General features: G+C 32.0%; 1 protein-coding gene across 1 annotated transcript in view; it reads left to right on the forward strand.

The window, feature by feature from the left end:
* The window catches only part of SI (sucrase-isomaltase), a 123,545-nt gene extending 98,246 nt beyond the window's left edge, over positions 1–25,299 (forward strand). Inside the window, exons 36-47 of the mRNA XM_082394294.1 lie at positions 197–335; positions 6,937–7,070; positions 8,371–8,405; positions 8,493–8,609; positions 11,087–11,235; positions 13,052–13,136; positions 13,220–13,276; positions 13,881–14,005; positions 16,484–16,572; positions 20,411–20,460; positions 20,698–20,862; positions 23,657–25,299. Coding sequence (XP_082250420.1) covers positions 197–335; positions 6,937–7,070; positions 8,371–8,405; positions 8,493–8,609; positions 11,087–11,235; positions 13,052–13,136; positions 13,220–13,276; positions 13,881–14,005; positions 16,484–16,572; positions 20,411–20,460; positions 20,698–20,862; positions 23,657–23,725 — 1,214 coding nt within the window. The 3' untranslated portion in view covers positions 23,726–25,299. The remainder of the gene's footprint in view (positions 1–196; positions 336–6,936; positions 7,071–8,370; positions 8,406–8,492; positions 8,610–11,086; positions 11,236–13,051; positions 13,137–13,219; positions 13,277–13,880; positions 14,006–16,483; positions 16,573–20,410; positions 20,461–20,697; positions 20,863–23,656) is intronic.
* Positions 25,300–25,669: the final 370 nt, after the last annotated feature.

Here is a 25,669-nt window from a genome sequence, read left to right on the forward strand (position 1 = left end):
CAACTGTAACTGCAATCACATTGCAGACCATTTTTTCATTTATAATTAGCGTAAACAAAGTGCACAAATGGTTAAAAATCAATAATATTTTCAAACAATGATTAATGTTTTGCCAAAATAATTTATAGTTACAATTTACATATTTCAATATAGGTTACTTTATAACATTTTAATTTTTTTTATTAATTCTCCCCAGAACTCACAAAAAGAACTGATGGATTGAATTTCAGAACTATGTGTATGGAAACTGAGCAGATTCTTAGTGATGGATCATCTGTTTTGCATTACGATGTTCACAATCTATATGGATGGTCACAAGCGAAACCTACATATGAGTAAGCAATCTTCATAACATCATTTCTGAGTCTTATTTTTTAGATATTAGATTTAATGTTACCTCTTTTGAGTCCTTCCCTGCTGATCTTATCTTACTTGGTCCTTCGTGGCACTTAGAATAATTGTCTCTCTCTCTCTCTGTATCTTTGTTTCAAATTTTTATCCAATTCCCAAAAGAACCCTGAACCATTTTATTTTGTTCCCCAGTATGCACCCAGCTTATAGTAGCAAAATGCCTAACAAATAGTCGGTGCTCAAAGAATAATTTTTAATGAATAATTGAGTAAATAATATAGTTTGATGTCACTAATTAAAACATGAAAGGTTGTTAAATCTGCTATTTAAATCCATTATTAGCAAATAAGAATATATGTCAATGACCTTAAGCTTCTCAAACTTTAATATCCATATTAAACAAAATCTTATATGAGGCTAATGATGATGGAATACAGGCCATTCTTTGAGTATCAAGTCTTTATTAACACTGTGCAATAAAATGTTCTGCAATGATAGAAATGTTCTATAATTCTCTGTTGTCCAGTATGGTAGCCACTAGCCATATATGGTTGTTGAGCAATGTGGTTAGTGTGACTCAGGAATAGAATTTTAAATTTTATTTAGATTTCATAAATGTAAATTAAATAGCCCCACATGGCTAGTGGTCACTATATTACACAGTGCAGCTCTAGATCACTGGTTCTTAACTACACACTATAATCAACTGGAGTTTGTTTTTTTTTTTTAGATTGGAGTATATTTGATTTACAATGTTGTGTTAGTTTCAGGTGTAGAGCAAAGTGATTCAGTTATATGTATACATATATATATTGTTTTTCAAATTCTTTTCCCATTTAGCTTGTTACAGAATATTGAGTAGAGTTCCCTGTGCTATACAGCAGGTCCTTGTTGGTTATCTATTTTAAATATAGTTCAAACTGAAGATTTTTTAATAAATGCTGATTTAATTAGTCTGAACTATAGCGTAAGCATCTGAATTTTTAAAAATCCCCCAGGTGGTTCTAATAAGTATCCAGGGTTGAAAACCACGGCTCTAATATATGACAGAAGTTGGTAAAAGAATGCATTTTGGAGTAAAGTGTATGGGTAATATTTCCTCACTTAGTGAAACATGCTTATCTTATTTCTAGCACCAAACTCTTTTTCAACCTAGAATATGTGAATTATTTAAGATATTATTACATGAATGAATGACTACAGATTTGTTGACCAAATCCCAATGTAGGGGCACTAAGAACATGCAAAAAGACTAAGGAATGTCAGCAGGACAGGAATAAAGATGCAGAGAATGGACTAGAGGACACGTGGAAGGGGAAGGGCAAGCTGGAACAAAGTGAGAGAGTAGCATTGACATATATGCACTACCAAATGTAAAATAGATAACTAGTGGGAAGCAGCTGCACAGCACAGGGAGATCAGCTCGGTGCTTTGTGTCCACCTAAAGGGGTGGGATAGGGAGGGTGGGAGGGAGACGTGAGAGGGAGGGGATATGGGGATATATGTATGCATATAGCTGATTCACTTTGTTATACAGCAGAAACTAACACAACATTGTAAAGCAACTTTACTCCAAAAAAGATGTTAAAAAAAAAAGAGTAAACAAACTGACAAAAAAACAAAACCTGTGTAATGTGATAGATACTACAGTCGTGTTATGAGAAACAAGGAGAGTGCTCAGCTAACTCTATCAGGAAAATAGAAGTGACATCAAAAGAAAAGTTATCATTTGAACTGATCTTGAAGAATAAAAAGAAATATGCCAGGGAGTAAAGGAAGGAAACTACATTTCACCAAGGCAAAGAAAGTATATAAAATTTGTCATAAGCTATTTCTAGGATATCTATGGCCACCTAAACCATAATAAGTGCATTATAGCTTTTACGATTGGGATCTGTGGATAAGAATCATGGATTTGCTCTTTGTCGATCTGTGACAAGCATATGGTTGGCACACTTCTAGGATTTAATGAATGTGTCAGTATGTTACTAGACAATGCCAATGAATTTAAAATCTCCATGGAAAGAGGAATAATAATCAATTAAAATATATTTGGCTAAGTGGAAATAAAACAATGCTGGTTCCTGGGAAATAAGGATCTGAGGTGGGGATGAATTTCCTTGTCTTGTGCTAGAATTCTGTGTTGTTTGACAATAACATCAAAATAGAGGCTCTTCAAGATTCTAAATGCTATTATGCAGTAATTCAAAGTTGTGTATAAAGAGAAACTACTTTGGAGAAACACTGACAATGTCAACTTGAAAAAATTCATAATAAATATTTTGTAATATAAAAAAAAAGAGTAAACAAACTGGTCTTCAATAATGCCTTTTTATTGGGACAAATGCTTCTTCAATTAACCCTACTGGAACATAATATTGGAGCACAATTATCCTCAGCTAACCTCACTTTACCATAAAGCTATAGATATTAAACATAACAAAAATATTGAGAAGTGACTGATGAACTCTTTGGCAAAATTTATACATCTTGAGATGAAAGTATGTACTTTAAGGAAAATTGGAAGAAAATATTTTTTTTCATAGAGGGCAGTAAATTGAACTTCTGGAGCACATTACAGAATCTAGCATGGTTCCTGACACACTGTAGGGTGTTTAGTAAATTTAAGTGAATCAATTTTTATCTCACCACAACTATCAAAATTATATAAATAAATTCAAGGCAAAAGTAGGTAAATTTCTGAATAGTTGATATACAAAGGTGTTTAGAGACGTTTAAGAACCATTTTTAACTCTTAAATCACATTATGAAGAAGCTATCAGTACAATCTTCCAAAGAACATCCCTTTATTAATGTTAATTTTGCTCCTGTCCATAAAATTTTTCAGTAAAATTTAACCACATTTGTTGTTTAAGTTAAACAGATTAATAAATTTTAAATGTTGAGTTAAAAAGCCCAATGTATGCATAGCTATAGACTTTTTATACTTTTAAATACTTTCTTACTATTTAATTTTTTCAGTTATATGAGAAAAAAATTGTTGAACTCTCCTTCAGATATTTTAGAGATTAAATATAGTCATTATACGTTTAAAGACCTTGACAAATGTAAAAGGATGCTATAAATAAATTACTTTTAAGCAAATAATGGAGAGTAAAGACTTTTTATCATTTGAGAAAACTGAAAGGATTAAGAGTGTAATTTATTTCTTCAAGTTACTCAGACTGTACCATTTTATTGTTCCTCGCTGTGACTCATTTTCTGTTTTCAAAATCGGCACACATTTGACATTCACCTAGTTCTTGTTATTGTGCTCTTCACTTAACATGAAACAAACAACCGAAACAAGGAAAGAACAGAATGAGTGGTTGCAGAAACAGGAGGTAAATAATCAGCTTGAAAGACTGCAAACAGTTTCATAGAAAAAAACCTTGGAGATCAGTGGCAAATGAAGAAGTTTCATGTATAAATCCCACACAAAAAGTTTTCAGTCTTCAATTGATCTTTGTCTTCTTTAAAATTCAATATTGTACTGAAATAAAGCCTATGCTTCAGATGTAGGGAGAAATATATTTTTAAAATTTCAAATTGTGTGTTTAAATCTCAGATAATTATCCAAGGATTATACAGCTATATATTCCATACTTTCATCTTCAACAATACCTTGAATGACTTTTGAGAGTACTACATATTTTTCATTAGAGAGAACATAGAAAAATCAAAATCTTTGACTCCCTTTGGAAGTTCAGGGTGCGTTAAGTATATACTTTTTAAGTAAATGCCCAAGATTTTTGTAATCTTAATTTAGAATGAAATAAAAATGTTAATAAATATAAGTTCTTTCCTCAGATATTCCTAGAGACTGGGTTATTTAGCAACTTGGAAAATTATGTTGCTTTTCAATGTTTAGTGAATCTAACCTGAAAAATAAAAGGGGCTTTTTTTTTGGGAGAATTGTGTACTATAGGAAGTGACCTGTTCTTGCAATTTTTTTAACAAAAAATAAGACTGGTATAGATAAAAAAAAACAAACACTATACAGGTCATATATAATTTGGAAGTTTTCTTGGTTATAGTTGTAACTTTCTCTTAATTAACTGTTAGTAACTTGAAAAAATACGGAATACGTGTCTCTTAGATATTACTTTCTGATTAATATGGCTGAGTTGAACATTGATATAGCTGGTATCAATGTTTAAAAAAAAATTGAGATCTGAATCCATAAAACCATTTCCATGGTTTAGACTTTCACATTCTTCTCACTAAAGAAATCTCAAATTTAAGTTTTACTTATACACTCAAAAAAATGGAAATATTTCAGCTTACAAAAAACTTGTTATCCAACTCTAAAACTAAAACTGAAATTACATTTTCTGATCTAATGGTTAGTCTCTTTGAGTTGTGAAACTGTCAAGTTACTATTTCTAATGGATAGTAAATATACAATACTAAATTTTTTGCTTTCTAAAAATATAATTCAAAAAATGTCTTTAGTTTTCAAAGAGATTTTTTAAATAAACATTGAGAGAAACAGTCCTGTATAACTTTCTCTTCTTTGAGCATTACTGGCCAGTATTCTAAAATAATTTAATATCATCCAGTCAGAGATAGCAGTATTTGGGGTATATTTACCAACTGATTTCATCAGTAATTAAAAACAATAGTCAATTTAATAATTTTGAAATTGTTATCTTTAGAAACCATGACAAAAATAAAGATATTTATTTATTGTTAGGGCTTTAAAATATTTAATTTTTTTTTCAATTCAATATTCTCCTTTCACATAACCCACATTTGTAATCTACATGTACAGTTTTCTAAAAATCATTGTTTTCCTTTAGAAGGACTTTTTTTCCCAATAATGTATTTTTATAACTTTTCTAATACTTTTCAAAAACTGCTCATGTAGACAATTATAAACATGTAATAAAAATGTTTCTGTAACACAACATTGAAATACTTTTTATAAGCTAAATTTTCCAAATCAACTTGTAACAGAGAACAAACTGTATTATGGTTGAAAAGTGTTTCTTAAAATTAAATTAAGTTCATTGTGATTAACCATCTGTAAAGTTGGAACATGATGGAAATATCTACAAAATATTTATAGCTATGTAATTTTAAATTATAGTTTTAGTGGTGGCAAGTGATTTCCCAAATAAGAAATATTCTGTGAAGGGTTACAAAGGAGATTTTGCTAATGCAAGAGGTTAGATTTCCCTTAAGAGAAAGTTGTTGTGAAAATATTTTATGCAGAATTCTTCTCAATCAGAAATCTAAAAAGGCATATATTTGGTTATTAACTTAAAACCTCAGTAAAGACTTTTTGCAAAAGTAAGGCATAGGGCAGAAAAAAAGAACCTTCAAGAATATGTATTTCTTGTATGTGGAAACATTAAAGATTTGGGACAACTCTATCCTTGTAAATAATTTTTATATCAATTAAATAAAATGAATTTTCTTTGCAAATTAACTAAACTTAAGATATGTTTCCATGAAGATTTCTAAACTGATCATCAGTTCTTCAATTCCCTATATAAATATACATTCATTTCTTGTTAAATGTCTGCAAATATGTGTGACATATGTTAAATATATTACTGATTCTCAATTGACTAGATCCTTTATATTTGTTATAAAAAATGAAGCAGTGAAGATGGTTTTTCCTATATGATTTTTTTTAAAGAGAGACATACAAGTAGGAAATTTTAAGTTAGCAAATACAATATTGTTTCTATTATCAACAGATGGTTCAATATATCATCATATGTCTGTTTAAAATATTTTCAGTTTCCTGTAATTTTGAGATATTCATGAATTCAAAAATTTCTTAAGCTACTATTATACTATTTTACGTATTAGGTGTAAGTAATATGAAGAAGATTAAGTCAGTCCTTAACCTCAAGAATCTCAAGGTGTCATTGAAGAAGATTTATGTATAAACAAATCAGTACAATTACTGTGGTCCATCTTTAACAAGGAAATGATTAGATACAGTTTATAACATGGTAGTGGGTTACAAATCTGCCTAATTAAGTATTTGAAATATTTCCTCCTGATATAGGTCTCTAGTCCTTGTTCATACACAAATTATTTTAAGTAATATAAAAATAAACATTTTCTTTCCAATTAATATATATATATATATATATGAATACTCCCTAAAACAGGGAGTATTATAGCAAATATTCTCTGCAGAGTAATATGAAGATTAAGTGTTGACAAGTTATAAATAAGAAGGGTTGGAGCAATTAATGGAGCCTAAATCTTTATTAAGAGAACACTTTTAAGTAGAATAAAATGTGTTCATTCAAAAAACTCACAATATAATTAGTTGATTTGATAATATCAGTAGTTGACTTGTATTCACTGAACCAATAAATAAAGGGCCACTTAGACATGTCACTCTGGAAAATGTTGGAAGGGAAAAAAGATGTCCTTCATGCTTGTAAGGATTTTATAGTATAATGAGCAAAGACTCACTAATAAAGAGCTAGTCGGAATAAGAGACAGCATAGACATCATAAATCAGATAGTTTTTTCTTTAATGAAGTGGTCCTAAGTAGAAATATCCAAAGAAAATACCTCATATAAAAACTCATAGATCCTCTCCATCTATATTAGTGCATTGCAGAAGGCAACTGGCAAAAGAGGAATTGTTATTTCTCGTTCCACATATCCTACTGCTGGAAGATGGGTAGGACACTGGCTTGGAGACAACTATGCAAAATGGGACAATTTGGACAAATCTATCATTGGTATGTGAGAGTCACCATCTTTATCATTATTCTTTTGAATTTTCTATTAAGTATTCACTTTTGCTAGTTCATATACTTTGTAAGTCCTTCTCTGAAATGTGCTTTTGGCATCATATTTTATGACAAACAGCATAATGAAAAGGCAGTGGGCCAGAAAGCAGGATCTAGTTTATTTTGAGAAAATAATTTCATCCCTTTTGGCCTCAGTTTCCTCCTATGAAAGGGCAAGAGATGAGAAGGATAACATATAGAGCTAAGAATAGAAAGGCTTAGAAAGTCTAGGTTCTAGGGAATAAGAATCACTCATAGATGCTAAAGTATGAAACATCTCAAACCAAATTTTGAAAGTTTTCTGACAATAGCTGGATAAAGAGTAAATAAAATATTATTTTAAAGAGAATATTTCTCTGTTTCATATCTAGACATAAAAATTCTTTACTATTTATATTAGGATTCAAGGAAAACAATCAATGTTTAGAAATATTCCTTTAAAAGAAGAGCTGGGAATTCACATGCACTCTATTTTATTAAAATGATCATTCCTCAGGAGATTTTTAGCTAATAAGGATAATTCAATTTGTTTCATATAATGAGACCTATGGTTAAATAATTACAGAGACAGCATTTTATTTTAAAAATAAAACCAAGGAAGACTTCCCTGGTGGTGCAGTGGTTAAGAATCCGCCTGCCAATGCAGGGGACACGGGTTTGAGCCCTGGCCCGGGAAGATCCCAGATGAAACGGAGCAACTAAGCCTGTGCTCCATAACTACTGAGCCTGCACTCTAGAGCCCACGAGCCACAACTACTGAAGCCCTAGTGCCTAGAGCCCGTGCTCCGCAACAAGATAAGCCACTGCAATGAGAAGCCCACGCACCACAGCGAACAGTAGCCCCTGCTTGCCGTAACTAGAGAAAGCCTGTACGCAGCAACGAAGACCCAATGCAGCCATAAATAAAAAATAAATAAATAAATTTATTAAAAAAATGGAGCCACTAACGCTTTCTTCTCATACTATAATGTGTTGGTAACAGTTTTGTGATCTAAATGTGTCATCTTGAAAGTGTCAAGGAGGCATTATTAGAGTGTCTTATTTTTATAAATGTCATTAACATTATAAAGTAAAAAATACATAAATTTCATGGGAAGAAATGATAGAAAAGTATATCAATAATCTGAAAAATGTTTCATTGAATTAGAGGTCAGTATTAGAAATAGAACATCTTCATAAATAGAAAAAAAAACAAATGTCAAAATATATGAAATAGTGGCCTTCTATAATTTTTTCCTAACTTTTTTAGGTATGATGGAATTTAGTTTGTTTGGAATGTCGTATGTAAGTATCTCTATTCCTTTTCTCTTCATCACTTGTTAATATTAAGAAACAAACTATTAAAATTAATTAAATATAACTGTATTTTAGACTGGAGCAGATATCTGTGGTTTCTTCAACAATTCGGAATATCAGCTCTGTGCCCGCTGGATGCAACTTGGAGCATTTTATCCAAATGCAAGAAATCACAACACTGCATTTACTAGAGTATGTAATTACTGCATTTACTCTCATTCCTTTGCCCCACTAACCTTAAACGTTTTTGAATAGAATTCACCTTTCCTGGCTGATTTCCAGATGAATGTTTTGAATCTCTTTACATTTACTGACGGCATCTGAGCCCATCACTCTGAGAAGTTTCTGACTTGGGTTTTCTTTATACTTTGGGGTTCAAGACTTGGTTAGCTGGCATACTTACTGCTGTTCTATATAATTTTGGATTAGCCAGAAAAAAAATTCCTTCTGGAAATTATTCCAAACCTGGACAGAACGCTAAAAAATATAATCAATTTCAAACTAATTAGAAAAGTCATTTAAAATCAATGCACGAAATGGGCAGATTTAAAAAGCAAATGTTTTAAAAATGAGTTGAGAAACAGAAAAAAAGGAAAAGGGAATCATGAAAACTAATTTCTGAGTGGTGACACTATTTACTTTACTATATACTAAACTGGAAGAACTTTTTGAGTGAGGCGGAGACAATAATAAAAATTATGAAAAAGTATAAACAATTGCAAGCAATAGCTAAGTAAGTGCTAAATTTTGTGATAGTTTCAGTGAAGATGTATAGAAGAAAGATAAGTTATCAAAATGCACCTCATGGAAGAATTGTAGACAGAGCTGGTCTTTTAAGGATGGATTCCAGCCATAGTAACCAAATGGTAGAGCTCAACATGAGTTTTGAATTCTTCATGTCACCCTGGGAAATTTTTTGTCAGAATAGAAGGGAGAATTTATATTAGAAAATGAAAAATAAAAATGAAAATCTATACAAGGTTAGAAGGCAGTATGGGACCACATTTTGGAAAAATTTGGAAGTTGGGCAATAGAGACAACTTGATGGGATAGGAATATTTTAGCAGGAAAACTTTATGTCAGTAATGAAATTCAGAAAGCTGTATTGTTGGGAGAGTGAGGCATGAATCAATAAAATCCTGAACAGGGATTCATTCAACAAGAATTCACTAAAAATCTATTATTTAATATTTACAAAATCCCTGCCCTAATGCTTTATATAATGCAGGAAAGATAGAGATAACAGATAATAGACAATTTCATATATATATATATATATGTATATATATATATATATATATATATATATAAAACAGCAAGTACAAATAAATCATATGAGTGAAAACTAGAGTAAGCTAAAATGATAGAGATTTGTGGGTGTTCTGGTTTAGAAGGGATGCTCAAGCTGGTCCTCTTAGATGAAGTGACATTAGCATTAGAGCAGAGACTTGAGTTGAGGAAAGCAACAAATTTACATATATGGGGGAGAATTCCAGGTCTGGGGAACAAGTGAAAGACTCCAAGATGTGAATGTGGCTGGAGCTTTTGAGAAGATGAAATGGGAGTGGGAAAGACTGATGAAGTACTTCTGAATAAAAATCTACAGAACTCAACTTAAGTTTAATTATGAAGTAATATAATTGAATTTAGGAATGTATGGTTTAGAATTAAATGCTTGTGTTTTATCATGTTAAAACTGAAATAACGTCAACAAAGTCAGTATGCAACAGATATGATCTTTGCCTTTTCTAACTTGACTTTGAATCTAGTAACAGTAGGATCATATTGATATATAGCTTAATATTTCTTGGACCATTGCACTTTCAAGGTTTTGCCTATTCTAACACTACATGTACCAGTGATAGCAATGGGTCATCATTCAAACTTTCTTACTACTTAAATCTAGAAGAGTTGGAATCTTCATAGATATGATACCACTCTTAAGGGCTCTGCTCCTGTTGATAACAGAGAGCCCTTGCAAGTGTTGCCCCCTGGAGTTATGTGGCAGCCTTGTTTTTTCCCTTGGTATAAATTAGAATATAAAATACTAATCACTCTCCTTATTATTTTTTTTAGCCAGTAAGTGCAATAACATTTTTTAGAAGCTTTTATCTTTCCAGTGTCAATTTTAGTCTTTTTACCTGGAGAGTATATTCCAGAGCAGATATGGGCATGTTCTTTTTTCTTATCCAACATTAATTAGATCCCCTCTTCCTCCTATACTATTAATTCTTTAGTACCATAACTTATTCATTTCTTATGAGAACACACAATGTGCAGGGTCACCATGATGGGCTCTGCATGTCTGTTTATTTCAATGTACTTATATATAGCATTCTGTTTCTCTCCTAGACTTTTCACCCTACACTGAGCATCACCACAGTTGACAATGTGTTTGTCACTTATTCAAATGTGAACTGCTCTTTACATATGTTCACCTAAATGAAATCAACCCATGGACTTAATTTGCATTTTCTTATTAAAATATTAGTTATGCTTTCTCTTTCCATTGTATGAGATAGAAATAACTACTCCATAAGATTTTTGTGATGTAGCACATGACAGTGAATTAAATTATGCCTTATTGTTTATTCTTCAAATATGTATTTGAAAATTATGATTTAAACAAGGACAACAGCTTATGACACTTTCATTTTGCTTTGTTTCAGAGACAAGATCCTGCTTCCTGGAATGCAACTTTTTCTGAAATGTCAAAGAATATTCTAAATATTAGATACACATTATTGCCCTATTTCTATACACAGATGCATGAAATTCATGCTCATGGTGGCACTGTTATCCGACCCCTTTTGCATGAGTAAGCACAATTTTTTTTTCCTATCACAGAGAGAGATAGCTTTCATTTAATTTACTCAATAATCACTTCTACTGCCATATAAAACATTTTAAATTGAAAGCTTTTTCATTGTTATTTAAGTGTACATTTTGGGTTAATAAGCATTTACATAAATCTACTAATAAACAGACTAATATATGCCATTAAAAATGAAACACAATTAATCAGTTTTTAAAAAGTAATAATTCTTAGGAATAGCTATTGTATACCAGGTATTGTTTGAGAGAATTTACATACCTTATTACATTGAGTGTTTTCAAAAGATCTTGGAAATAAGTAATATTATCTCTATATTATGGTTGACTTAATTGAAGTTTACAGCAGTTAAGTAAATCCACCATATATAAATGCCTGACTAAAGAAGACCATCCTAACTCCTCCTAGAGGTGTTCTAATTGGGTACCCTAGAACAGTTCTACCATTCTCTGTGACAATTGTTTTGGATTTACTCTTTGAAGCTCAAACTGATATATGACCAAATATTGAAATTCTATTCTATGGAGTATAGTTGCAAAAAATTTAGCCTGTTCTATTTTTAAGGCAAATACAAGCAATTTCTTATGGATGTTACAAAAAAAACCACACACACATTCAACCATAAATACAAATAACCCTTGAAATAATCATGATATACTTAGCTTCTTGTGTGCCCTATATTACCAGAGTAATTGATTGAGGTGATTTGTTAGATTTCACTATTGATAAATCAGTAAAAAATAAACAGCTAATACTTACTCAAATTAAACAGTAGTAGCCAAGATAAAATTACCAAAATAATAAGTAGATCAATATGCCTTCTGTTCTAATAATAAAAGATCCAACTTTCCAAAAAAAAGGAAAAAAAAAAAACTTACTAGATTCAAATTATCCTCTAGTAATTTATTACCATAATCCCTTCTGTATTTCTGGTAACATTTTATTAAACTCTTCCCTCTTTTATTTCTAGAATTTTCCTCTTTGTCTTCTCCCTATTAACTTTCCAGAAGAGCTGGCGTATCAGCACTGGTCTGAGTCCCCAGCCAGAAACACTATTATTAACTATGCAGACTCTTGTCCTGCTGAGAACTTCTGGGTTTTTGTTCCCATGGGAAGTTCATAAAGGAAAAACCCAGCAGTCCAATTTAGCATTAATCTCAGTTTAGAGTAAAACAAAACACAAACAAAAGAACAAAAATAAAAAATGTATACTTCCATTTCAATTAAAGAAAAAATGTGGACATTTAATAGTGACAATTCTCAAACTATAAAAAGCAGACTTTGTTTTTTCAGCCATTTATATCGCAAACTCAGAAACGTATTACCAAATGGAAGAACCTTTAAGGATTTATAAATTCACTATTCAGTGAGCTTAATTTACATAGGATGTGCAAACTCTTTTTAAAGTTACCAAATTAAGATTTTTATAACACACTTGTCTCACACTTTTCTTCCAGAGTGTTTATAATTCTTGCTTCCTGGTTTGTTGATCTTCTACTAGACAAAGTTAATATTTGAATTTATGTGAGTTCTCCTCAAAGGAGATTTCTCACTCGGTCTTACACATCCATGGCAACTCTGCGCTTTGTTGGAAGGTTTAGTCATGGTCTAGATTTACTTATAAAGTATTGTACTACTGCACACTGAATTCCAAGTGATAAAATTGTCTTTGATTTTTTATGTTTTGATTTTCATTTCAATCCACAAAAGTCCATACTGCAAAATGTGATTTTAATAATTATTTTATGGTATTCAGAAGAGATAAATTTCTTTGATTTAATTTTGTAAATATTTTGTCCAGGTTCTTTAATGAAAAGCCAACCTGGGATATATTCAAACAGTTCCTGTGGGGTCCAGCATTTATGGTTACCCCTGTATTGGAAGCTGTAAGTCCTACCACATATTTTTGTTCACAAAATAATTTTTCCATGGTTTATATGTTTTTAATGACTATATCTTTAAATTCCAGTATGCTGACACTGTAGAAGGCTACATCCCTAATGCTCGGTGGTTTGACTACCATACAGTAAGTAGTTAAGGAATTCTGGGGGGTTGACTAAACAGAAATGGGTAACAACTTAATTATAGCCTTTTTATTAATGACATACTTGTTTTCCTTTCCACTTAAAAAGAGCAAGATATTTCTTGCTAATTATATCAGAATCAAATTAACAAACAGTGAAAGAGTTAATTTATTCTGCCATAGTTTCTTGTGTAGTCATTGATTTATTTTATCAAATAAATGTGGAAATTATACAGTATGCACAAAAAGGTCATTGCCCTTTATTAGGTATGCAGAAAGATCATTAAAAGTAATGCAGTCCTTTAAAGAATAATGTATATGACAAATCAGGAGTAACTTTTGTGACCCATCAAAAACCCATGTATTTTCTTCATGTGAGCACCACAAAAACACGTGGTGGTAAATTACTTTCAAAGCTATCAATAAACTAAGGAATAAGTATATGCTTTAACAACATGAATTACTGAATAAATGTTTGTGGTTTTATTATTTTTTTAATTAAAAAGTATATTATTTGATTCTATAAATGTGCCCCCTCAAGTACCAATATTGCTGGTGATTCTACTTCTTATTGTTTTGTTCTTTCATCCAATGCTGTCATTTCCAGGGCAGAGATATTGGTGTCAGAGAAAAATTTCATACATTTGCAGCTCCTTTATATGAAATAAATCTACATGTCCGTGGTGGTTATATTCTACCTTGTCAAGAGGCTGCTCAAAACACATTTTACAGGTAAGTGAAGTGTTCACAGAACTCAGATTAGGTTTTGAGAGAGAGCATGCGAGAATTGTCAAGAACTGGGAAAGGTCTGAGATTTTATCCTACTTCCAAGCTTACAGGTTAGCCTGCCACAGTTTCATGGATTCTGGCTCTGAGACAGAGGTCTTTCTTACTCTTGGCATAGCAAGAAATATGAGCTTCATGTTTGCTCCAGTTGCCCCTGCCCCCCAAGTCTCATGTGGGTGACATCAAGTGGCCCAGGTGGATACTGCCCACCCAGGAGGTTTATGTCACAGCTAAGGAAGGCAACACTTTGGAAACTCAATCTTTTATAATAGGCTGTAAGCAAAAGCATCCATTCTTTGCCTTGAAGGGAGAAAAACTGTCATTGCTTCTGTATGCAAAATATGTAGAAACTTGAGAAACTCATGGAAAATTGTCCTCCAACATGATAGAATGTTTCCCCGACCAAAATACCAATGGAAACTTAATGTCCTCTGTGTAAACATGCAAAGGTATTGATAAACGAATGTCTTGTATTTTAAATGTCAGTCTCACGTAAGACCTCGTCATTTTTTCTGAGTCTATTTGGAAAGAAATATTATTTACTTTATGAAAATATGTTTTTTAAATGAACTATTCTGTGAGCTTTAAGCAAACATGGCTCAGAGGGCTTCTCTTTCCTTCTATCTTTTCTGCTCCCCCTTTTCTGCCTCCATCAGTCCTGTGACACATACCCAGACCCACTTTAGTCTATGAAATGTAGATATCCATTGACAAGATCACTACTCCTTCACGCTATTTAAGTCCTCTGCTGTCTGCAGAAGAACCAGACCTATTTGTAGCAACCTTGTCCCATTTAACAATGAAAGGTAACTCAGATTTTCTATCCATTACCATTTATAACTGATCATCTGCTAAGACACCTTATGTGGTATTCTCTCCTTCACAATCAACAACATGTCCTATTTCCACGGATCATGGGTCCATTCTGTCTCCTGTGACTGATGTAAGAGTGAATTTCTGAGACCAGTCATAGAGTCTATTTCCCCTGACTAAATTCCTGGCTTAAACGTTCAGATTCTAGAGGACTCAGTTCTGTTCCTCTTCTCATCTCATGCTGTACCCACTCTTGTGGTGATCTACATGCTGCCAGCCCCAGTTGGCATGAATAGACTCTTTCTAGCTTCTGGAGCTACCCAGATCCATTTCTATCAATATTTTACGCTGATGTCAGTTGAAGAGGAGAAAAATGATTATACCTGAGAAATGAGAGTTTCATGGAGGAGACCATTCATAAGTTGTTCCTTGAGAAATCCTTATGTTATGAGAGACGAGTAGAGGCCATTCTGGGTGCTCTGGGTGTGTGTGTGTGTGTGTGTGTGTGTGTGTGTGTGTGTGTGTAAAGTAAATAAGATATTGGGTTTAGGTATACCGTTGACCTTTGACCAGCATGAGTTTGAATCACATGGATCCACTTTTACATGGATATTTTTCAATAGTAAATAGTACAGTACTACTCAGTCCATGGTTGGTTTAATCTGCAGATGCAGAGGAACTGTGGATACTTGGATACACATTGTTCATTGGTCAACTGTATATACAGGATAGAATGAAATTTGTGAAACTCTTTTAATCTTATTTTATGTATGTTAGGAAATTGTGGGTTAAACCAGATTTTAATGTTGCTAATAAGATCTACTTATCTTTTACCTCAGTGACTATCAATTGAAATACATATATACATGCATGTTAAGACATGCTAATATCTGTACATGGAAAATATAAAGTTGCTGTGGAGATTTGAACTCTAGATATTCTGGATATTTTAGGAGACTTCCATAGCAGTATAACCTTCAACATTTGTGATTGGAAAAGGCAGATAGCTAAGCATAATTTATCTGAGAAATCCTTCCATAGCCATATGAGGCTGTCAAAGCAAGCTTGTATACTGAGCATGGAAGCAGATATTTAGTTCATAGATAGGCCTGTTGTAGGCACAAGCTTCGGAAGTACTGTCCAATCCAAGGAAAAGCCTTGCAATTCTGGCTACTCTTCACATTCTTATTAACAATTGCCAATGATAATTAAGTGATTTATATATGGAAATGTGAGGAAGGCTTAAGTCATATGAGATTAAAACATGCTATTGAAACAGCTTTATGTTAATGGTCAATGACAGGATTATCAGAGAGAAGAATAAATAAATATATCAATAAACTTAATATGGTTTTAGTTATAAAGGAGGCCACTTCTGATTTGTTACAGTAGGTGAATCCTTGATAGCAAAGAAATGCATGATATTTTCTATTAAATATGAAGGGTTTTATGGTTTATATAATTTCCATTAACTCATTAAAAAAGGAAAATCCTTTTATTTTCTTTGCCTAAAACAGTCTGTGTTCCTTTGGACACTTATATGGATGTCATATCATAACAAGAAATATGCTACTCTATAAACCTTGGTAAAATTGTATTTCTTTCTTATAGTCGAAAAAATTACATGAAGCTCATTGTTGCTGCAGATGATAATCAGATGGCACAAGGATCTCTCTTTTGGGACGATGGAGAGACTATAGGTAAGTGTTCCATTTAGGAGATAAATATAGCTGATAACATACATATTATCTCACATTACTTTTTTGTTACCTATTATTGTACTTTGGAAGCTGAATAAAAAGCCAATAATATTATTCAAAACTAAAATAATTTAATAAATAGTTGAATCAACTTAAAAAATAGACTTCCAAATATTTAAAGACTTTCTTCTTATCCTAAATATATTGAATCCCTGTGATCAATGTCTAGACGGCAAAGAGTTTTGTGTGGGCAGGGATGATATATTGATCACCTTTGTATTCCCAGAAGTTAGCCCAGTGCTGTTCGCATAATAGACACTTAGTACGTGTGAGGTCAATTGAGCTGAAAAACCACGTTCCCATGCACACATATTGATGCACAAAGGATACCTCTAAAACATGAGAGCGTTCAGAAACAAAACTCAAACTTGTTCTCTGTGCTTTACGGCTATAGCTTTTGTTTTGTTTTTGTTTTTGTTTTAATATTCAGCAGTTTTTTACATGAAAAGCTTAAAGATTTAAACTTAAATCTTTGTTTACTCCATGGTTATTCCTCAAAAGCAGACTGAACTACTAAACTTTTAGCAGTGCGTGCTCTGCTACCTGGGATAGTTTGTAAAGAATGCATATTCTGGGGCCCATCCAAATTCCATTAATCTGGGAAGAGGCCCAGGAATCTGCCTTTGAGTAAAATGCCCGCAGGTCATTATTATGCTGTTAAATAAACACTGTTAGAGGATTAGGTTTACTGACTGCCATTAGTAGTGCCAGCTCTGCTAGATGGGACTTCTGAGCATTCTCTTGACACAAATCTTTGTCTTAAAAACTAACATCTGCGTGGAGCTGTATGGCAGTTCACTGCAATTTAAATAAATTATCCATAGATGAGAGATTTTTCGTTAATAGCAAAGACATACATCTTTCAGCTTTTCAGGTAAATCATAGTTAATATTCTGCAAACATAATAAATAGGAATTTATTAGTGAGTAAAGCATATCAGAAAGTGATATAAGAATCATATAGTAATAAGCAAGACTCAAAAATAAAATTCCTCTTGCTAGTATTTTGTGATTTAGAAGGTGAAGAACTCAACTGCTATTAGTTAAAATCATATGTTTTCAGAGCCCTGAACTTCATTAGTACATTAAGGGAGGTTCTAAAAAGTTTGCAACCTTTCTGCCTCACTGGGCCCAGCAAGAGGCACCTTGAATTTGCCTACAATTTCCCAGGGATGCAAAGTTAAGTTATACATAATTTGCATGCTTGTCTTGGGATATTTGAATCTTACTATCTAATAAATTGAGTTAATTCGTTTTAACAGTAAGGGGGACAAATCTTCTCTTAGAATTTTTTTTTTTCCAGCTCTTTCTATCAAACTAAGATAGCAGATGAAAGAACTTGGTATAACCTTTACCCTATTGAAGTTTCATGGCAGATTCTGTGTTTTATCACTGGAAAGTAACTGAACATAATTCATATATTTCTCTCTGTTCTCTTCATGCAAGCATACAAAATTGTTCTGGCCCATTATATCTACTTTTTTGGTTCTATTTCACAATCTCAGTGTATTTGTTATAATTAAGTATAAAGATCTCAACTAATCCCCTGAAATTTCTTGAGTGAACAGCAAAAACAATACATAACAAATGCTTAGAGTCTCTGGATTTATTAGGTCAGAATCTCCAAAGAAGTCTTCTCTCACAGCAAGCTTGCCAATCTACTCGATAAACTAGATGATATCTAAATGATTTCCTCTTTTAACTACATTTAAAATTTATGGAATACTATTGAAATCGTAGAAATATGTCTTGGTGGGCTCCAAGGAGCTCCAGTACTTTATGTCTCAGCACAGAAAGAATTAAACGAGAGGCAAAGTGATAGATAAGAAATGACTTATTAGAATAGGATGCTTGTGAGGTTTACAAGCAGGCAGGCAAGAGGGTGCCACGCAGAGAACTTAGTGGGCTACAGTTTTATAATCAAAGGAAAAGTGGGGAGGGGGAGAAGACCACCTTCTTCCTCATTCTTGAATAGATGTCAAGCTTCCTTCATGGGGCGGGGAAGTTTTCTTGTCCCTACATGGTCAAACCGGGACTGTCATGGCACAGTGGAAATGAGCAAAAAGGCGGTAACATATACTAAAATATGGTAAATCATCTCAGGTTTCAGTATAATGTCACCTTTTCCTTATATTTTTTTGTTTTTAGTGTGGTCAGAGAAGCATATCCTAGGAATCATTAACTTAGTGACCTCACTGGGCAGGATGTGGGTCTCATTCCACCATTGTTTTATTGTTTGGGGGCATGTCTCATGCTTATGCTGTATGGTTTTGTTGCTAAGCAAGCCTGCTTGATTTTGTGGTTAAGCAAACCTACTCTCTTGAGTGATCACTAACTTACAGGTTTTTTTTCCTTTACTTACAATCCCCTACTGGAATTAACTATTTAATCACCTACTTGGTCCCTTTACTCTGTCCCAATCACTATTATTTATAGACATATTTTTTCTCTCAAAAAAAAAAATCAAAAATAAAGCAAAATAAACTTATTTTGAAATGTGTATATATTAAGTAAATTTTGACTGTTCTAGCTAATGAAATTGTAGCTTAGTAAAATATTAATTTGTCCTACTCATCTTAGTGAAATAGACATATGTCTACTCTGGACTAAGTTCATATGTGGTATCTTTCTCTTATTCATTAAAAACAGCAAAACAGCAAAACCATTCATATCCTCTTAATAGCTTCACTTTTGTTTTCTTTTATCTCATTGATATGTACTTTAAAAACTGCTCTTAAAAACTTGAGCTATAATTATGTATTTAACATTAAGACTAAAAATTTTGCCTCTAAATGCATATTAAATAAGCAATGTACATACATTAATATATACAGAGAAAGTTTGGGGCAGAATATCATTTAATTTTAGTATAGGCACAATTAGTCTCAAATTAAGCAATTTTTTTCCGAGAATTAATGAATATAATGCTGGCATGTATAAGTGGAAAAGAGAATTAAAATTTGTTGCTTTTTCAGTGTTATCCTAATACTTGTTTTTGTTTGGTTTTACATATGACACAGTCATAGAAGTCAGAGAAAACTGGACATAAGTCTAGACTTGATAATAATTAGTTGTTTCACTTTTGGCCATTTATTTAACTTTTCTTTTCCTCTTTTATACAGTGAGAGTAATAATAATACATATCTCTTACAGCATTGTGATAAAGTACTTAGATTTTGACAAATACTAAATAATAAATTTTAGTTCTAAGATTATTTTTTAAATTGATTTTAAATTTGGCAAGATTACGTCTTATTTAAAGAGCTGGGTATAAAGCCTATGTTTTATCAGTTTGATTTCAGTTGACCTGTAATAATCTCTCACAATTGAATATTTTTCTCAAATGACACTAGGATAAGTTACCATCATGTTCTCTTTTCTTTATAATATTATTTTATTGTCAGTCATTGAGGTGGCCAGTAAGTGTCAGCGACTATCACACCCAATTCTCTTTATTCTTACACTTTTTCCACCCTCCCAGAGCTATGTGAAGGTGATTTTAGATGTGTCACTGCTTTAGTGTTACTCTCCTACATACAAGCAGGAACACAACAACTTACCCATCCATCTAGTACCCTCTCTGGTGACTCATCCTTCATATTTCAGTGCTCCTTGGACTGTGTTCAAATAAGATATATAAACTTAGAGAAAATTAAATATACATTGATGGCATTTGGTACGCTTTTACTATGAAAGAAAAGCAAAATATACAGTACTAGTATTTACTATTGCTCTTCTTTGGAAATATAAATACATCACTCTTTTTTTTTTCTCTATAGATACCTATGAAAGAGACCTATATTTCTTTGTACAATTTAATTTAAACAAGGTATGTAATCACTACAGATCATTTATTTGCAATTGTGTTAAATAATATTTGAAGTTTTATGCTGTATTTTACATTTACATATTTTATATATATTATATAACATACCTCTTTGCAAATATATGAATAAACAATTTGCTATACTATGAAATACATTTTGGTTAACAGATATATGCTTTTTAAAGATTTAATTGCTTTTGCTAGATGAAGGGTTTAATTTCTTTTTCTTTGTCTTTATAGACCATCTTAACAAGCACTATACTGAAAAATAGTTACATAAACAAAAATGAAATGCGGCTTGGATACATCCATATATGGGGGAAAGAAAAGACTCCTGTTAGTGAGGTTAATCTCATATATAATGGAAATAAAGAGTCTGTTAACTTTGAAAACCCAGACCTGGAGGTAAGTGACATAAGAAAACATTTCTTTTTAAATGGAGCTATTCAAAACGTCTACATGAATGTCTTGTATTTCTTAGCCCTAAAGAAACATACTTATGGGTCAACTATTACTTCCTTGTTTATTTATTTTCATTAAACATCCATATCTATTTCCATATTATCCTTGGTAACATATAAATCAACCTAACGGCATCTATTTTATAATTGTTCTGATATAATCAAAGCAAAATTAAATTTACATTAAATCTCTAAATCATTTTCATCCCTCAAAACCTAATACTTTTCAAAACCAAAATGTTCACATTTGAACATTTAATATGTCTTAGATAAAATATACTTGAAAATCCTTGCAAAATTAATAGAATTGTCTATTAGCATCTATGAATAATTTGACATAGAGCTGTATGAGGATATGATTTACACATTAAAGAAGGAGTCAGGATTCTTATGTTAAAATCCCTTTGCTGCTAGGAACGAGATTTTTACTTTGAATAAATAATTTCAGGACTTCTTTTTCCTTACAATTAAGTAAGAATATGCAAGTAAACAACCTCTTAAGTTCCTTCCAGTCTTAAATTCTGTGAAAGTAGATTTCAAATAACATATATTCCTGAAGCCAGCTAACTGTTTTAAGTGTTTGATCCAAGTTTAAGGCTACATCTGCTAAAACTTTGAGTGTGTGTACACATACCTGTTTGTGTTTAAAGTTGAATAGAAACAACTAGCTTTTTATCAACTAAACACTTCGGATGACTTTAACTTACAAAATAGCTAGTTGTTTGTCTGACTACAACTTAAAAAAATAATAATTGTATCTTCACAATCTTAGGTTTTCATAAATTGTACAAGATGTAAGAGTTGAACAGCACCTGAGAAGCCATTTCTTCCAGTTGAAATTTAACACCTGTCCTATTGTTATTGCTGTTCTGTAGGCAATCAGAATTTCCCCTTTAATATGAAACTATTTCTTAATTACTACTTTGGCATTAAAATACTTCTATTTCTTTAAATTCTATCAAGGTTGGAAAATTAGAGTTTTATATATTTAATGACCTTCCATGGTAAAATAAAAGTTGATAACCCACCACCTCACCCCCATTTTTCTTCTTTTAAAATTTCACCTGTTTATAAAATTCCAAAGTAAAGGAATCAATGATTTAGTCCAGTGGTCTTATATGGCAAACTAAGAAACTGAATCCTTAAAAAGGAAAATTAAATCCTCAGGAATAAATAGTCAATGATTATCAATCATAAATAGAAATCAGTTTTTTTGAACAGCCCAATGTTCAATGAGATTAAAGAACACTGGTTTTCCTTACATATTTTCTTGTTCTTATCTACTACAACAATGGTGAACAATAAAGCTCACAATTTTTACTATAAAAGGAAACTAAATACAGTCAGCTGAACAAGGTCAAATAAGATATTTTAACATATCAAGTATTATTTCAAGTTAATTTTGACCAAACACTTGGCATAAAAAACACCACTTATAAAGAAAAGTTCATTCCACTGCTTTCAAATACATTCACAAAGAATTTTAAGTATTAAGAATAAATTGTTTACATGGTTCATTATCTCAATGATTCCAAACGAAGATATTAATTTTACTAACAAAGGAGTAGTCCCTTCTAAGTGTATTTAAATAAAACAAATATTTGTGAGCATCTACTGTTTTCTGAGTTTTTATAGATATATGGGAAAAGGAGGGAGTAGTCAAATTCTTTCTCTATTTTGGTTGCCCTTTCCATGGGTGTAGGAATTATATGCAAAGGACATTTAATTGCTCTATCAATACAATTTTTAAAACACTTTCCTAGCAGCAATTATGCCTAGTTGCCATCTGTATAGGTATTAAATTCTATGTGAGGTACTCCTTGTTTTTCACTTTTGATATAAAGGAACTAAGTTAGGTTTTGGTGTAAGATGGATCAGTTTCAAACCTGACTAACAGATAATAAAAAAATTATTTACCTTTTACCTTTTAAACTCTTCTATTATGAAGCGTGGGAAATAAATCCTAAGACGCTGTGTTTTAGTAAAGAATAAATTTTATACATTCCCCAGTGAGTGTTTGGTATTTGTTTAGCAGTAAAGAAATGTTGGTTTTCTTCTTCTCTTGCATATTTGATGACTGAATTCAACTTTCTGAGCTAAGGCACTGAGAGTCATGTGAGTCTATTGGAGCAATGGAAAAGTCTAATGAAATTGACAAATTGTAAAAATATTACAGATGATTGTTTGAGTACAGTGGCTTAACTGGTCACCTCCACACTTAGTCCCTATATGGTCTGACAGATTCTCTCCAGTGAAAGAAAGTAACATGCACAGTGAAATCATTGGCAATAAATTCAGCATCTCAAAGCCCTTTAAGATTGATGTAAAAGAAAACATATTTCTAAAATCTAAGTTTTGTCTCTAGCTGACTGGATAATATTTGAGGGCAGAATGCATAGAGATCTATGTAGTGCAATTATGAATAACTGCATATTTAGGAGTCATGGAGAAAGAATAAAGTAGTAGATATAAGATAATTGGTTAATAGTCTCAGTTTTTAGTTGTATTTTGACAACCATTCTCCCTCTCTGAGACTTATTTTCATCATCTGTATAATGGGTGGGTTGGGTGAGACTATTACTGAAATGGTTGTGAACTCTCTGGAATAAAAATTAATCAAAATGGAAAAGAAAAACAAGCTATACCTGTTTACTAATAGAGCATTTATTTATGGAATTAGTTTTTGTTAAAAAAACAGTTCTGGTTAAACAATTAATTACCATTTTATTTTTTTTTAGATATTAAACATTGATCTAAGACAGAATAATGTTACTCTAGATGAGCCAATAGAAATCAACTGGTCATGAAGATCACCATCAGTCCCAGTTGTCAAAGAGAAGTTAACATCTGGATTTAAGTTTCACCATACTTATTTACTTATTCACCCTAATTATTTACCCTCTTCATTGGTTTCTTATATTGTGTAAAATGTGATTTTCATAACATCTATCTAAAGTTATTGCACAGTGTACAATATTAATACTGATTTTATAATATTAATGTGGCCTTGATTCAATGTTTTAACATATTTAGAAGAATTTAATTGTTCTAGTTACTCTTGCTAAGTATCAGCTAAAACTGTATACTAGTTACTAAATATATATGTGTGTGTAATTAAGATATAATTAAAATAGGTGATTCTTAAATTAAGCAAAATTTTTATGTAATTTTATATATTTTCTTCAATGTTTAGTAGATATGTTATGTACCAATAATTGTCATCAGATTTAATTATTTCTTAGTGTGTACATTTAATTAGAAAAGAGAAAATAAATATATATATAAGTACATACAGTGTACATTTTAAAAAATTTTCCAAAAGAAAATTATCTTGGTTTGGGTTGCTATAACAATTTACCTTAGAATGAATGGCTTAAACAATAAATATATATTTCTAACAGTTCTGGAGCCTGGGAAGTTTGAGATCAGGGTACCCGCAGATTTGGTGGCTGGTGAGGTCCCTCTTTCTGCTTTGCAGACAGCCAAATTCTCCTTGTGTCCTCACATGGCACAAAACACAGAGAAAGGATGCAAGCTCTCTGATGTCTCTTCTTCTAAGACACTAATTCCATTAATGAGGGCTCCACATGCATGACTGTGTATGTACCAAAGGCACATCTCCAAATACCATCACACTGGTGATTAGAGATTCAACATATGAATTTGGAAAAGGGGGACACAAACTTCAGTCCATAACAAAAGTCCAAATTTCTTCTTCTAACTTTGTTTTATGGATAGGAGAAAAAAATATTACTATCTATTCTATTTAGTTAGTTGAATAAGTCATCCTAGCTCATTCATTAAGGTTGGAGGAGTCTCTAAGTCATGGCCTAAAATAGTAATCGTTGATATTTTTTTAACACTTAGGTTGCTTTGAATTTACTTAGTCAACTAATATCTGTAACTTGATATAATTCTTTCCTAATTAGAATATTAGAATATTGTTATAATGAAATATTTAAGACAATTCATAACTCAGAATACAAGGACCAGGGAAAAATAAAATGATAATGATGGCTATAATCAAAAACACAAGAAACAAGTGTTGGTGAGGATGTGGATAAAAGGGAATCCTTGAGGACTGTTGGTGGCAATGTACATTGGTGCCACCACTATAGAAAACAGTTTTGAGTTTCCTCAAAAAATTAAAAATAGAACTACCATGTGATCCAACAATTCTATTTCTAGGTATTTGCCTGAAGAAAATGAAAACACTAACTCAGAAAGATATATGTGTCACCAATATTTATTGCAGCACTATTTACAATAGCCAAGATATGGAAACAACCTAAGTGTTCATCAATGGGTGAATGGATAAAGAACGTGTGGTACATATATACAATGGATATTATTCAGCTATAAAAAAGAATGAAATGTTGCCAGTTTTGACAACATGGATCGAATTTGAAAGCATTATGCTAAGGGAAATAAGTCAGAAAGAGAAAGACAATACCATATGATAGCTCTTATTTGTGGAACCCAAAACAAAAACAAACAAAAAACAAACAAGCAAACAAAAAACTCATTGATATAGAGAACAGATTGGTAGTTGCCAGAAGCAGGCAACTGGGGAATGGGAGAAATGGGTAAAGAGAGTCAAAAGATTAAAAAATGAATAAATAGGGGCTTCCCTGGTGGTGCAGTGGTTGAGAATCTGCCTGCCAATGCAGGGGACATGGGTTCGAGCCCTGGTCTGGGAGGATCTCACATGCCGCGGAGCAACTAGGCCCATGAGCCACAACTACTGAGCC

This window comes from Balaenoptera borealis, assembly GCF_965194805.1.
Source record: "Balaenoptera borealis genome assembly, chromosome: 5".
Lineage (NCBI taxonomy): Eukaryota > Metazoa > Chordata > Mammalia > Artiodactyla > Balaenopteridae > Balaenoptera > Balaenoptera borealis.